Below are 12,847 nucleotides of genomic sequence, written 5' to 3'. Positions count from 1 at the left end.
TCATTCATTGAGTGGGTTTCCTCCTCGGGCTACCAAGTTCTCTCTGCAGACTACTCAATGTCAGCGGAGGAAGTAATCAGTGGATTTAAGTGGGGATTTAAGGGAATCGCATTCGAATAAGTTATATAAATTAATATACTAAGGGGATAACATTTTTAACACAATCAAATATGTTGCATAACTCCAGGCGCTTTCTTGGCAAGCAATGTAATTATTTTTAAATAAATCACGAAATTACCACTTTTAAAGAAATCAAATAACATATTCAAAATATCTTAAAAGTCTTAAAATATTTAAACTTATATTCCATCTAAAAGTTTTAATAAATACATAAATGAATGTATTGATAAGAAGAATCCACTGTTTATGGGAACATTGTAACCTTCCGTTTAAATGAGCGTTCTGATTTGAGTAAATCGCCACTAGCAAGAGAGATTTGGGAGCCGAGGCAGAGAAAGATTGTGATTTGGGGAGAGCGAGCGAGTGAAAGTGGGGCCTCCGTGGTAAACAAACCAATCCAACCCCTCGGGCTCAGCTCCCACTCGCAACTTGGATACTTGTAACACTCGGGGTGGCGGTCAACCCCAAAATCCGTGGGGCGGGCGTTGCGCCGCGTTGCTCGAAATCCGGAGTGAAACCGCGGAGTGAAAGCGCAAGCGAGCTTTTCCGTTTCCGATAACAGCGGGAACAAACGCGTCTGATAAGGTTGTAGAATGCCTCGGTTCAAGGCATACTTTATTTGCTTTAGTCAAATCGGAGCAAACATAATTAAGTGAGACTAAAGAGAGCTCGTGCTTTGATCCGTGTTTTTTGAACCGCGGAACTGTTCTGTTCGGTCTAGGCGGTCGTCTGGGTCTCAGATAACGCTGGCTTGCACTTTCAGTCATTTTGTTTAGTTAATGGGCCAGCCGCAGTCCAATGAACTAAGCTTTGCTTGTTTACTTCAATTTTCACCTGACTCAGCATTTGAACTTGGTAACAGTTGTAACGGTCGTGGCTGTTAAGCTTAACAGTGCAGCTTAAAAGCCACCAAGGCTCCAAGTTCCACATTTTGAATGCTAACTCACTTGTTTTATGGGTAACTTACAGAAATTCTAAGCTGAAATCATGGGAAAACATAAAAGCACCACATAAATCTTTGCTGACTTTCTTTTAAATGCTTTCAAAACATCCCAAATTAAAACAGTACACTGTTAACTTCGCCAGTGCTGCCAAGTTGGATGTTGGCGGGCTGAAAAATACTGAAGGCATTTATGCTTATACCTATTTAAGACTGTATCAATGAACTACTCTTCTTTAAATTAATGAACTGTTCTATAGATTTCTAATAATCATATAGCCATTGATTATCTCCGCAAAATCAAAAATGAACTTAGAAATAGAAAATTATGACTTGTTTGGTACCAAGAGGTATATTTGCAACATAGAGGCATGGCTGACCGTTCGTCACTTGGTCACACTGGACGTTACATATTTTAATTCATTAAAAATATCTTTTATAAATAAAAGAAAATTTGTAACACATCGAGCTACAGGTTGACCGCCTGTTGAATATAGGTACAAAAGATGTATCCCTCGACCTTGCCGGCGGAGGCAGATCCGAGCACCATGAACGGAAGGTGAGCAACAGACCACCGGCAAGAACCCACAGACGTGCCTACATACAGAGCATAACCATCTAAATGCACATACATACGCATATCCACAGCAGCGTTGCAGAGCCTCCGGACTTCCAGGCTGCCACGGCGGCCGCGGCGGCAGCTGCCCGGGCCAGTAGCTTGGAACAGGACGAGTGGAGCGTGGGCGAGTGCGGATTTCTGGATCCGGATGTGCAGCGCACCATGCGGAGCGGCAGTGCTGCGGAGGACATCACCCAGTACCCGATGCACGGCTGGGTGGACGTAACCAAGGAGTTCCACGATGCCTGCGCGGAGCTGCAGCCCGGGGAACTGGCCCAGGATATGCTGTTCGGTCTTTTTGAGGCCATGTCAGCCATCGAGATCATGGACCCCAAGATGGACGTGGGCATGGGCTTCGACAAGCAGGATCTTCCGCCGCCCTCTTTCGAGGCAGCCATTGCCGTGAGATTTGTCTTTCTGACCCCTGGCTAAGCTATATGTATCTTAATAGATGACTCTTTCCAGACGGGCGCCATCAAACTGGACGATCTCACGCCCTCCGAACTGATTGGCATCTATGATGCTCTGTTTTCCTGCCTGGTGTCCTGGCTGGAGGGCAACTCCATGGACCAGGTTCTATTCACCTGCCTCTACCTGCACGCTCCCGCACAGATCAAGGATAAGGCGCTGCGCGTCTTCTGCACTGCCGTGCGCAATCTCATCGTGGTCATCAAGAAAATTATTGCCGTGGCAGCTGTCAACGAGGAGGAGGACTTCCAGCTGTACGGAAATTCTGCTCTTCTGGCTGCAGAGAAGGCACAGCCAGCCACTGTTTATAGCTCGCTAAAGGATGTGGAGGATGAGCTCATACGCAAGTGCAAAAAGCTGACTTCCACGGAGGACTGGATGGCCGTGGTTCACCGGCTGCGTTTCATGCGCCATCTTTTCCAGGTGATCTACCACGTGGAGCAAATGGCCAGCAATGATACCGTCGATGACAAGGTAGACATATACAAAATCCTGCTTGTGGCCTCCGAGATGCTTCCAGGAATAAGGAACACTTTGGATCGGGGCACACAACCAGAGAAGGGGTGTAAGTGGTCACAGATAACTTGCCAATGTAAATGCTGAGTATTTCCTTCTAAATCACTAGCTGACGCTCCCAATCCCATGGGTTTCTCTCCGCGCATCCACGACCGCAGCCAACCGCCCGCGTTTCCGCGTAGCATTAAGATCAGGGATCGTCCATCCAGTTATCAGTTTCTAGAGGAAATGATTTCGCGCTTCAAATACGCCTGCAAAGTCACCAAGTACAAGGATTACTATTCGGCGCTGGTAAGTGACTTTTTAAGTGACTTCTAAAATAAATTGTAATAACATCCTGGCTTTCCAGAACTTCTTTATCGAGTACAGCAAAAAGTCGGGCCAGTGCATCCTGTCCAGAAGCGTGCTGCAAACCCTGTTCAGCGCCAACATGCGTATGGCGCACGGAAAGCTTCCCATGAAGCAGTTCCTGCGCCACTCGGTTCAGGTCTTCAACTCGCCACCCGTATTGAATGCCAAGCATCCGGTGGCTGCCGATCCCAAGGTGCAGCAGCACCTGGAGAACTTCTTCCGTTACTGCATTAACATGAACACCTTCACGCAGTTCATTCGCATCTGCGGCTTCAATCGCGCCAGACAGCGGGATAAGCTGGCGCGTCTGATAGAGAACTTCGACACCATCCAAGTGGATGCAGCGCGATTGGACTCTATGATGAACCAACTGGCCAACGAACGAGCCATGGAGGGCAACGAGCCCATGGCCACCGCTCTGAAGCACAGCACCCACTTCTCCACATGGGTGCTGTACAACTGTTTCCGTGCGATGCTGATCTTCCTGATGTCCGGCTTTGAGCTGGAACTATATGCTGTGCATGAGTTCCTCTACATCTACTGGTATCCATACGAGTTCCTCATTGGCTTCCTGGTCTCCGCGCTGACGCGCACGGAGAACATCCTCCTGGCCCAGGAGGAGTACGCCGAGCACCAAAGTAAGACCCAGTCGGGCGGCAGCGGAGCGGCTAAAAACCGCAAGGCGGCCAAGCCGAAAAAGAACAAAAAGACTCAAAGGCCGTACCGCGCCGAGATCGTCTTCTACCACGCGCTACTCAGCCTCTGCGGCGGAATGTATAAAGCAATGGGCGCCCTGACCAAAGACGGACGCGTGCGACTGCCGCTGTCCAAGTTCGACAACGAGGAGATCCGCTACAACCGACGCTTCCTGCCCTTCGCCACACTCACCAGTCCTCCGCCAGTTTCGTACGCAGAGTTCAAAAACGTCCGGGAGCACATGATGCGACATAGCGTCGAGGATCTATATACCTATGCGGCCAAGCACTTTGACCAGGCCCGCAATGTTCTCGAAAGCATTCAAAACCCAGATCAGGAGGTAAGTCAATGGTAGTTCTGAATTGGTTTTCCTGGATTAAAATGCGTTTCGTTTAATTTCAGATGCTGGACCTCCTGCAAATCGCACGGACTAACTTTGTGGTGATGAATGTGCTGGCTCGCGGTCACCAGAAGGAAGTCAAGCGGCAGCCAGAGTTCGACTTCTCCAAACACAGCTACTTCCCCATCATCAAGCTGAAGTAAATGTTCACGTGTTTCGTAATTGACAAGAATAAAATTTAAATGTACGCATTTTAATGTCAACTCTGATCCTCCGCCACAATGTCCTGCTTGATGAGAAGCTCCTCCACGTAGCCGTCGATGGGGCAGCTTTTGGCGCAAGTGTAGACGGCCAGGACGCCCCAGTCGAGGTTTTCGTCCTCCAGAAGAGTCAGCGCTTGCGGCATAATCTGAAATTCGAACTGACGCTCTCCTCCGCAAGCAATGCAATTGGGCAGCTTGTTAAGTTGGTCCTCCACCGTTTTGACGGTATTCGTGATCCAGAGGGGCTGGCCTCCACGTTTGTAGCGCACGATCTGATCGGGTTCGGCTGCTGTTTGCTTTTTGAACTGACGAAAGGTCTTGTCATCGGCGGCCGCCGAGTTTCCGAAGTACTTGTCCATCTCCGCCTCGGAAACATTGCTCAAGTCGCCCGTCTTCCCGCTGGACTCCAGCTCCTGGAACTCCGCCAAGCGAGCCTCATCGTCCTTGTCCTCCTCGCCAGACTCCACGGGGTTGCTGTCCATTACAATCTCAAATTCTGGGAAAACGATTTGTGTTAAGGGCTTCTCAGTGGCTACTTCTGGTGCTCCGCAGTTTGGCTTGTGTTGTGGCCAGTGGGCCCTTTGATGCTCTGGTGAGCAGTAGTGGATTGCCTTGCATTTGCTGCAGGCGTGAGGAGCATGGCAACCGCAGGCGGCGCATAGTTTCTTTAGGCAGGGAACGGCGGGCTAAGAAAACATATTATGATGAGTATGTTCTGAAAATATGGCTGCTGTTCCTACCAGGGGTTGACCCACGTCGCTCGGCTCCTCCTCCGAAAAGAACTTATTTTTTCGCGGCAACTGTGACCTGAGGACTGTGAAATTGCTGGAAAGATGGGTAAGATTAGGTTGCAAGTTGGTTTTCAGAGCTAGAAGGGATTACCTTGCATTTTGGGCCTCCTGGCAGTCGGAATTCCGGCACAGGAACACATAGATGGACCGATGAAAGTTGTACTCGTCTTCGAAGGGAGCGTATAGCTGAGCCAGGAAGGATTTGGGTGCCCTGCACTTGCTGCACTGCAGCTGCGACGTGGGCGGCAAGGCCTCCAGTTCCAGCCATGCGGGCTGGCCTCCCAGCTTGCTGGGAAAGTAGCGGTTGCTCAGCCAGGCGCCATTGTCGCTCTTTTCCGCAAATCCCAAGTCAATCTCCATTTCTTTCAATCTCCGAAACGAAACTCGTGTTCAGTGTGACCGCAGCGGGAGCGCCAGAAAATACCTCTACAAATTCCGAAATAACGTTGTATAATAACTGATATTTTCGGGGAATCACACTTTTTGGGTGTTATAATTTAAAATTTAAATTAATTACATTCGTTTAATTTGTTGATTTCGGCAGTTCAATAAAATAAAATATTCTTTTCTTCATTGAATATTTGCGATTACTCTTATAAACATAAGGGGGAAACATAAGATTTTAATTTAATGACATTAATCTGGAAGAATAACAAATCTCATTATCCTGAGCCCTTAAAAATGGCAAGCGGTTCAAAATTATAGAGCGAGGATTAATCAGATAAGGCCCCTCTTCTACGCCACTGATAATAAAGCTTGCATGCCATGGATTTGGTATTTTCCGCGAGTTCCTCCATGGCGATTTCCCAGATTTTGGCCACTTCAGTATGCGGTTATTTCTCACGGTTAAAAGTTCTGCTCTCCGAGTTGATTAAACTGGCTAAAGTGATATTTTATTTACTGTTGTGATAAACGCGTGTGAAAAACAAAGACTTTCCATTGCCCGCGGACACAAACGATCACGAACCGAAGAGTGAACCGCTCAGAAACGGGGGGAAAACCAGTTTTCCCACGATTTGATGTGATTGTGAAAGCGCAACGAGATTTGTCAACGCAAACAAGCAAGAAGAAGAGCCCGTGGATAGCGTAATATTTGTTAATAATAACGGCTGCAAAAACAACAACATTGCGGAAGCAGAATCTCCGACTTGTCGCGTTTCCGTCGCAGCAGCGCTAAAAATAAACCCACCCACGCACCGCCCCCTCTCGAATCGCCAACCACCCACTCCCGCCCACCATCCACCTACCACCACCTTCCGCCCACACCCACGCACGAATTTGGAGAGGTGAACTTGTGTTGACTTTTCCAGCGCGCGGACTTTTCCGAAGAAAAATGCAAAAATGAGAGCCGAGCCACCAGCGGACCACTGGGAATTTGCGTAAGTCCAAGGCGGATGCTTCCTGGTTTCGAATTACAGGGTATCACGTGCGCTGCTGCGAGCTAGTGAACAAGAAGGCACCAGATGTTTGATGGAGTGCACATAGAGAAAAGTTTGTGTAGGAACTATTAGGTGTCCGGTACAGGGTATCTCCGCTTCGATGCCCCTGGCAGTGGCTCGCTTTCTGGCTGCCAAAGAACGAGCCGGGTGAGCTTTTATTTGCTAAATTTAGTGCCGCATTGCTGAAAATAAGAATGGGAGCACCCTGCCATCGGTTGCCGGTAGGCAGACTCATATATATGTATATGTATATGCATAATCGCCCCTGACGGCCAGTGTGTGGTTCGGTGGATCTTTGTCCAGGGCACATGGCCCGAAACTGTTGCATGGCCCATCCTCGTCCTGGCCAATCGATGCCTTCGATGCCGACTTCGACTTGGAGTGCTGCCTGAATCAATAAACGCCTCAAATCCCTGCCATATTGCGTCCATTGTAATGTCAGCACATAAATTCTCTGCCCATCGAGGGGCATTTTCACTCGGCTGCAGGCATTCGGTAGTGGTATGTACGCTATGTGTCCTGGCCAGGCAATAAATATTGAAAATTCAATTAGCAGACGGACGGGCAGCCGAAATGCTATGAATTTATCACCACCTGAGTGCGAATGTGCCTGTGGTACTCATAGTAAATAAGTAACTTCATTGCCATTCGGCCCACTCCACTTGCTCCACCTGCATGCTGGCTATTGATTTTAATCCGCCCTGCAATCATCTTGCTTCATTTGGCCGCTGAATTTATGGGTTCCCACGAAAGCTCCACTTTCTTCGGCCCGCTTTCCCATTTCCCCCACTTCACATTCCCATTCCCACCAACAATGTGTGCTGTTTCGGCGCTGGAAAACATTAATTAAAATTCACTGGACTGGGAAAGCTATCAGTTGCATGCATATTCAATTGATTCATTATTACAGGACATCATACATGTAATGCTCAGCTCATTAATCGGTTGACAGTGCGTTCCTTCGACTGACTGTTTAAATTCCCATTTCAATATTGTTGTTAACTAGTAGTATGTATGTACGTACATATGTACATATGCTTATGTACGACTTGAACCCAAGCAACTAAATAGGAAATTGTCAGTATGTGTAGCGTCGAAATTATTGCATAAGTAAATAAATTATAGAGGATGAGAAGGGAAGTCAGTTTATGTGGCTTGCATAAGTTTGTTTTGATATATTTGATAATTATACGCTTATCACTGCCAATGTTGTTCTCTCCGCACACCGCGTTTATTCGACTCCTCTTGTCACCACTTCGCCGTTTGCTCAGTTGCACTACACTTGTTTATCCACGCCCGCCTTGCTGCTCATTCGCATTCTGATTGGAGCGCCGAACGCCAAGTGAGTCACTCCCCAAGGTTGCTCAGCGTAGTGCCTCTCCGGTGTTCTCAGTATCGAATGCCAAAGGCCAATGGACGATCTCTGGCTCCACGATAGCCGATATCAATATCGAGTTAGCCAGTCAAGTGGCTCGGTTCTCCGGCTGGCGAGGGGGGAGATAAGGGCAAGCGATGCAATCGCGAGGCTTCTGGGTTCCTATCGAGCACTTGTGGGCTTTCCTTCGGGTCAGCGAGCAGATGATACCCAGTTGGGAGTAGTATTTGCCAGGTAAAGCTCATAGATAGTAAAGGGCTGGAGCTTGCTTTCCGGTTATCTATTATCATCACAACAAGTGAGCTCCATTATTGCGCTCACTTTATTTACTCTACTTATTTTCGCGTATATTAGGTAAGCCTGGAAATTGTACATGATTAGCATTTCTGACCTTATGACTCACCGAAGCAAAGCTACGAGCAGCCCCACATTTAGTTGATTTCTATACAATTCGCTATCTTTTATTTCAAAAATAAACCTTAGATTAGATACGCCTTTGCAAATAAACAAAGTATGCTGCAGAGTCTTCCTGGATCTCCACCTAGCAATCATAATAAAGGGCTTCCAGTTGGTTTGAAACCCCATAGATGGACTCTACTTAGTGTTTGGTCATGGTGATAGTTTTAGCTTTGTAATTTCTATTAACAAAAAAAAATTTGTATTTATTGTAAACGAAATCCCCTGAAACAGCTTTTCTCCCAGCCAATGAATCAGCTTCCACTGCATCGGGGAGCACAGTAGACGTAATCACAAGTGAGCTTTTTGTTGTCAACTGTTTTTGTCCGCGAGGGGCAAGTACTGGTTGCTTAGGTGCTCCGCTGGCTGGGAGGAAACTGATAAGGACTCGGGAATGCCACTATCGATGACGGGCCCCAATGGAGCCTATTGTTTGCTCTTATCTGTCCAGTTATTGTTACTCCATTCGAGCCCAGTTGGTTGTTTATTTGTTTGTTTGCTGCATGCCGCGACGGCGTGCGTCATGCGGGGAAGGATGTGATTCTGGTGATTCATGCCAGAGAAGTGCATCCCCACCCAACCCCTGGTGGAAAATCAATAGCCATGGTGGCGCGCTCTGGGCTCTCGAGATGTTCGCCGTAGTGTAACCTTGTGTTCTTGTTTTGCAGGAGCCGGAGGCGCCTTGAATGAGAGTCCTTAGCCCGAGATGTCGGATTTCGTGCCGCACGACCTCATCCCCGATCTGTGGGATGAGATTCTCCGGCGCCACTGGATGTTTCTCGAGACGGAGGAGAGCATAGAGAAGCTCGAGGAACGCAAGCAGCTGGAGGGTGAGTTCGCCGCCTTGTCCTTGTCCTAAATGGAAATGGAACTAATCAATCCGCGCTTACAGGCTGCCTGAAGGAGTTCCTCTGCGTGGTGCAGCACGATCGCAAGTTCTTTCTGCCGGAAACTGGGCATGTCCTGCGGAGGTCTGTGCTCGAGCTGCCCGACTTTTCGGCCCAGAACGCCATCGTAGCCTTCGAGACCATCAGCCAGTATGCCAACAATCTGTTTACGAAGCCATGGCGAAAGGAGTATCGAACTCTCAAGGTGGATATAGGATGATGACGTATACTAAATAGCCACTTCTAACTGAATAATCCTCCTTTCTGCAGACCTATTCGGGATGCTTTCAGCACGACATCCAATCCCGCCTGCTGGACGCCGAACAGCTCTTCCTGGCCATGGGCTATCGCCGGGCTGCCGAGGACACCTTCGTCCTCGAGGGTCCCATCTGTCCGGATCAGGTTACGAATGTTTCGCGCGACGCAATGGCCGCCTACGTGGAGTGCCAGATTATGAAGCACATCTACGCGGGAGTGACGGCAGCGGGATACGTCTGCACTTGGAAGGACATCCTACAGTTCCGCGAGCGTTACGTGGGTGGAACTTCCACGACCATCAAGGAGATGGTCAGGCAGCTGAGTGAGAAACGGGTACGAATGGAGCAGCCACCGATGCAGGAGAATACATATAGCAATGTGGTGAGTGCTGCTCCAACTGCCTGCGGCATGCGCAGCAACAACGTTGCCCATCATCCCAGCAGTTCCGGCACTTGTGCCCTGCATCCCAATGGGCTGAACGAGGCGGGTAAGTATCTGCCGCCTTACCCAGCGCCTCCGCCGCAGCAACCGCACCTGCCTGGTCCGCTGATGACGCATTCTCGCAGCCTGGATCACTACCAGGAACCGCAGGCCCATCTGCCTCACCGTCACTCCTTCGATCAGCAGCTCCAACAGCAGTGCCAGCTGCCGCACGTCTACGAGGCGCCCTATGACTGCTTAGATGGCCTGAGCATGGGCAGCAGTGCGTCCTACGCTGCCGTGACTGGAGCCTACAATGCACCGGGAAACCGCTATCCGCTGCCGTACAACATCTCCAGCCAGCTGAATGCCCCGTATGCGTCGCCCGCCGACTTCTATGGCAATGGACAGCACACCAACATGTACGCCACGCTGGGAAAGACGGGCCCAGCCCACAGCTGCGATTTGCACCGTCGCCAGCCGAACACTTCTGCTGCTGCCGCTGCTGCCTTGGCGGCTATGCAGCACCGTCAGAGCACCTATCCGCCGGATCACCACCTCATCGACTTTGACGAGCGAGCGCATCTGACCCAGCATGACTTTGGGACGCATGACTACGATCCGCAGTATGCCGAGCTGAGAGGTCAGGTGCAGCCTAGCATGCGGGGGAATCCGGTAGCCATGTATGCCACCTACGGGGGCTACGACCTGCCCACCACGCTACCGCAAGCGCCGCCGCCGACCGGCCAGGATATGTACATCTATGCGCGGCCGGTTCCGAAGAGCAGCCGTATGCGGGCTTTGGCCGAGGCGGGTGGCATTAATTCGACTGACAAACATCCGCGATCAGCGGAAAAGCAAGTAAGTTCTAACAACATCATCATACTTATATAATGGTTACATATCGTTGCCTACTCCTTTTAACAGAGCACCATGGACAATAATCGCAAGATGCACAAGGAATTGAAGGAGCGGAATAGTCGGACTGCACCGGCCAAGAGGTCCGGCACTGAACGTGATATACCCACCACCATTTCGGACTTGAACAGTTACGACTCGGCTAGTCTGGACGGATTTGTGGCCCTGGACAGTAGTAGCTCGCCGCCTCTCATGCCCAAAGTGCAGGAGGGTGTCGGCAGTTTCGAGTCCTGGAACTATGTATTCAAGAACCTCGAGCGATCGGGCTACACAAAGGACCTGGGTGACCGCGAGGACTTGCTGGTGCAGAGCTTGGACCTAGGCTCGCTGTCCATAACGAACGGCGGTGCAGCTCCTCCGGCGGAGAAGCGCCGTGAGGCCACGAATCCCACAAACGGAGAGAAGGCGCGAACGCTAGATAAAAAATCCGGTACGGGGCGACGCGAGGCTAAGGTGGTGCAAGCTCCTGCACCCAGTCCTCTGCCCAATAGCAGCAGTGCCGGCGTTAAGAAGGTCAAGTCCGCCTTGAAGACGGCCGTCGTGGACAATCGGGGAACCGGGTCAAGGCAACGCACAGGAGCTGTGCCCAAGCAGCCGCCGAATGTGTCTCCCCAGCTGATTGTGACCAGTCCGAACGAGTGGAGCTGCAGCTTCTGCACGTTCCTCAATCCGGACACGAAGCGCATCTGCGAGATGTGCTGCCGCAGCAAGGACTTCAACCTGGAGGCCGCATCGGCGGCTTCCTCCTCGGCGGCTGCAGCTGCGGCGTCAGCGGCCAGTGTGTCGCACGCATCCTCGACCTGCGTGTAGGATGCAGTGGATGCAACGGAACCCTCGTTAGTGATACAAACAGTGTATAGCTTCATATATTTTTTATACGACCAATGTAAGCCTGTGCGCGTGTCTCTAAGATCTAGTCTCGATCGAAGTCGTCGTTCGATGGCAGGCAGCCCTTTGTCATCCGCATTCGGCTCCTTGGATGAGCGGATGGCGCTGCAGACGGGATGGGTCTGCAGTCTGTACATACGAAGTATTCTAATTAGTTACCCCTACTCGTAAACACACGCTTTAATTAGTTTTAGATTGTTTCCCATTGTTAAGGGCGCTTCTGTTTCAAATTACGTGCCTCCCTGAATAAGTCATCTACATATACATATATACGAGTATATACAGCGTATAGACATTTATATATTTGTACGTGTGCATCCGGCGCGAGGAGCGAGAGAGTTAAATTCAAAATTCGAAGTTGAAAGTTTGAAGTTTTCTAGGAAATCAACTGATAATATATACCTTATACTAATAGTTGCATTCACAATACGTATTTCCGACAGTAAATCAGAGTACATAGAGTTATATACCGATCTTGCATAGATAGTACTTGTACACCTATAGCCGTAACATAAGCGATTTCAATTCGAAGAACCGAGCTACGCATAAATAAGGCAACATAATAAATCGAACAGAACTGGTACGGGTTGTAAACTGAAAGTTTTTGATTCACACTTTACGAGAACTCAGTGGCCGCCTGGCCACCACCCAGTGGACACAGATCTCCACATCATCCCACCCACCCAAGCTACATATGTGACAGTTCCCAAAGCCATTTGTTTGTTAAATGTTACTATTGTTTCCTGTTGATGAAGCATCCCGCTAGAATCGAAATCCTCGAGATATTTTTGTAAGCTATACCCACGTACCTCTATTGCGCTATGTTGAATAGTTTGTTGTATTTTTTGTACACCTCTGTTGACGTTTCGAGTTCCAAACGCCTTTCTCTATATGCCATGGCCAGCAGACCGCAGGAATATATCTAGACTTTAGACCGACTAAGGATTGAAATTAAACCAAGGCCATTTCGGCACAACCTTCGCTCAAACCATTTACATTACATTACATAACTTTGCATACTATTACCGAATGAATTTAGCAGCAGCTCTTCCTAAAATCTCTAACGAAAAAATAACAATAAAATACAATTTTGACATAGTCA

At 49.2% G+C, this 12,847-nt stretch overlaps 3 protein-coding genes and 1 long non-coding RNA gene across 8 annotated transcripts; 2 read left to right on the top strand and 2 right to left on the bottom strand.

Annotated features, from left to right (window-relative positions):
* Window positions 1-352: 352 nt before the first annotated feature.
* lncRNA:CR44826 (long non-coding RNA:CR44826) lies at window positions 353-851 on the bottom strand. The gene has a single exon (NR_124722.1). It is a non-coding gene; the product is annotated as a long non-coding RNA:CR44826 (long non-coding RNA).
* A 578-nt stretch (window positions 852-1,429) lies between these two features.
* On the top strand, window positions 1,430-4,300 carry Naa35 (N(alpha)-acetyltransferase 35). Of its 2 annotated transcripts, none has more exons than NM_001014546.2 (6): window positions 1,430-1,619; window positions 1,712-2,081; window positions 2,145-2,712; window positions 2,773-2,954; window positions 3,013-4,050; window positions 4,113-4,300. In NM_001014546.2, exons 1-6 carry the CDS (start codon window positions 1,567-1,569, stop codon window positions 4,251-4,253), a joined length of 2,352 nt encoding a protein of 783 aa, NP_001014546.1. In that variant the 5' UTR covers window positions 1,430-1,566; the 3' UTR covers window positions 4,254-4,300. The 2 variants fall into 2 exon arrangements, with proteins under 2 accessions (NP_001014546.1, NP_611891.1); NM_138047.3 differs by having other exon boundaries at window positions 1,709-2,081.
* Zfrp8 (Zinc finger protein RP-8) lies at window positions 4,075-5,491 on the bottom strand. Of its 2 annotated transcripts, none has more exons than NM_138046.2 (3): window positions 5,196-5,491; window positions 5,054-5,138; window positions 4,075-4,999 (listed from the first exon to the last, which is right to left on the bottom strand). In NM_138046.2, the coding sequence occupies exons 1-3, from the start codon at window positions 5,462-5,464 to the stop codon at window positions 4,310-4,312; spliced, it is 1,044 nt and encodes a 347-aa protein (NP_611890.1). In that variant the 5' UTR covers window positions 5,465-5,491; the 3' UTR covers window positions 4,075-4,309. The 2 variants fall into 2 exon arrangements, with proteins under 2 accessions (NP_611890.1, NP_001286828.1); NM_001299899.1 differs by having other exon boundaries at window positions 4,291-4,999.
* Window positions 5,492-5,928: 437 nt separating this feature from the next.
* On the top strand, window positions 5,929-12,842 carry tamo. Of its 3 annotated transcripts, none has more exons than NM_166664.1 (5): window positions 5,929-6,483; window positions 9,043-9,204; window positions 9,267-9,466; window positions 9,532-10,800; window positions 10,867-12,842. In NM_166664.1, the coding sequence occupies exons 2-5, from the start codon at window positions 9,081-9,083 to the stop codon at window positions 11,665-11,667; spliced, it is 2,394 nt and encodes a 797-aa protein (NP_726426.1). In that variant the 5' UTR covers window positions 5,929-6,483; window positions 9,043-9,080; the 3' UTR covers window positions 11,668-12,842. The 3 variants fall into 3 exon arrangements, with proteins under 3 accessions (NP_726426.1, NP_001286827.1, NP_611889.1); NM_001299898.1 differs by having other exon boundaries at window positions 10,867-12,336; NM_138045.2 differs by lacking the exon at window positions 5,929-6,483 and adding an exon at window positions 7,641-7,885.
* Window positions 12,843-12,847: the final 5 nt, after the last annotated feature.

The sequence above is a fragment of the Drosophila melanogaster genome, chromosome 2R (assembly GCF_000001215.4).
Source record: "Drosophila melanogaster chromosome 2R".
Lineage (NCBI taxonomy): Eukaryota > Metazoa > Arthropoda > Insecta > Diptera > Drosophilidae > Drosophila > Drosophila melanogaster.
Note: the sequence above shows the minus strand (reverse complement) of the source record. Positions and strands in the feature narration are given on the sequence as shown.

Bases quoted from the DNA above. Each gene is read 5' to 3' on its own strand.
- Naa35 (NM_138047.3), top strand. From the start codon at position 1,567: ATGTATCCCTCGACCTTGCCGGCGGAGGCAGATCCGAGCACCATGAAC. The intron at 1,620-1,708 runs GTGAGCAACAGA...GCATATCCACAG, and splicing joins CCGAGCACCATGAACGGAAG to CAGCGTTGCAGAGCCTCCGG. The intron at 2,713-2,772 runs GTAAGTGGTCAC...CTAAATCACTAG, and splicing joins CACACAACCAGAGAAGGGGT to CTGACGCTCCCAATCCCATG.
- Zfrp8 (NM_138046.2), bottom strand. From the start codon at position 5,464: ATGGAGATTGACTTGGGATTTGCGGAAAAGAGCGACAATGGCGCCTGG. The intron at 5,139-5,195 runs GTAATCCCTTCT...CCATCTTTCCAG, and splicing joins CAGGAGGCCCAAAATGCAAG to CAATTTCACAGTCCTCAGGT. The intron at 5,000-5,053 runs GTAGGAACAGCA...ATGTTTTCTTAG, and splicing joins GCGACGTGGGTCAACCCCTG to CCCGCCGTTCCCTGCCTAAA.
- tamo (NM_166664.1), top strand. From the start codon at position 9,081: ATGTCGGATTTCGTGCCGCACGACCTCATCCCCGATCTGTGGGATGAG. The intron at 9,467-9,531 runs GTGGATATAGGA...TCCTTTCTGCAG, and splicing joins AGGAGTATCGAACTCTCAAG to ACCTATTCGGGATGCTTTCA. The intron at 10,801-10,866 runs GTAAGTTCTAAC...TCCTTTTAACAG, and splicing joins CGCGATCAGCGGAAAAGCAA to AGCACCATGGACAATAATCG.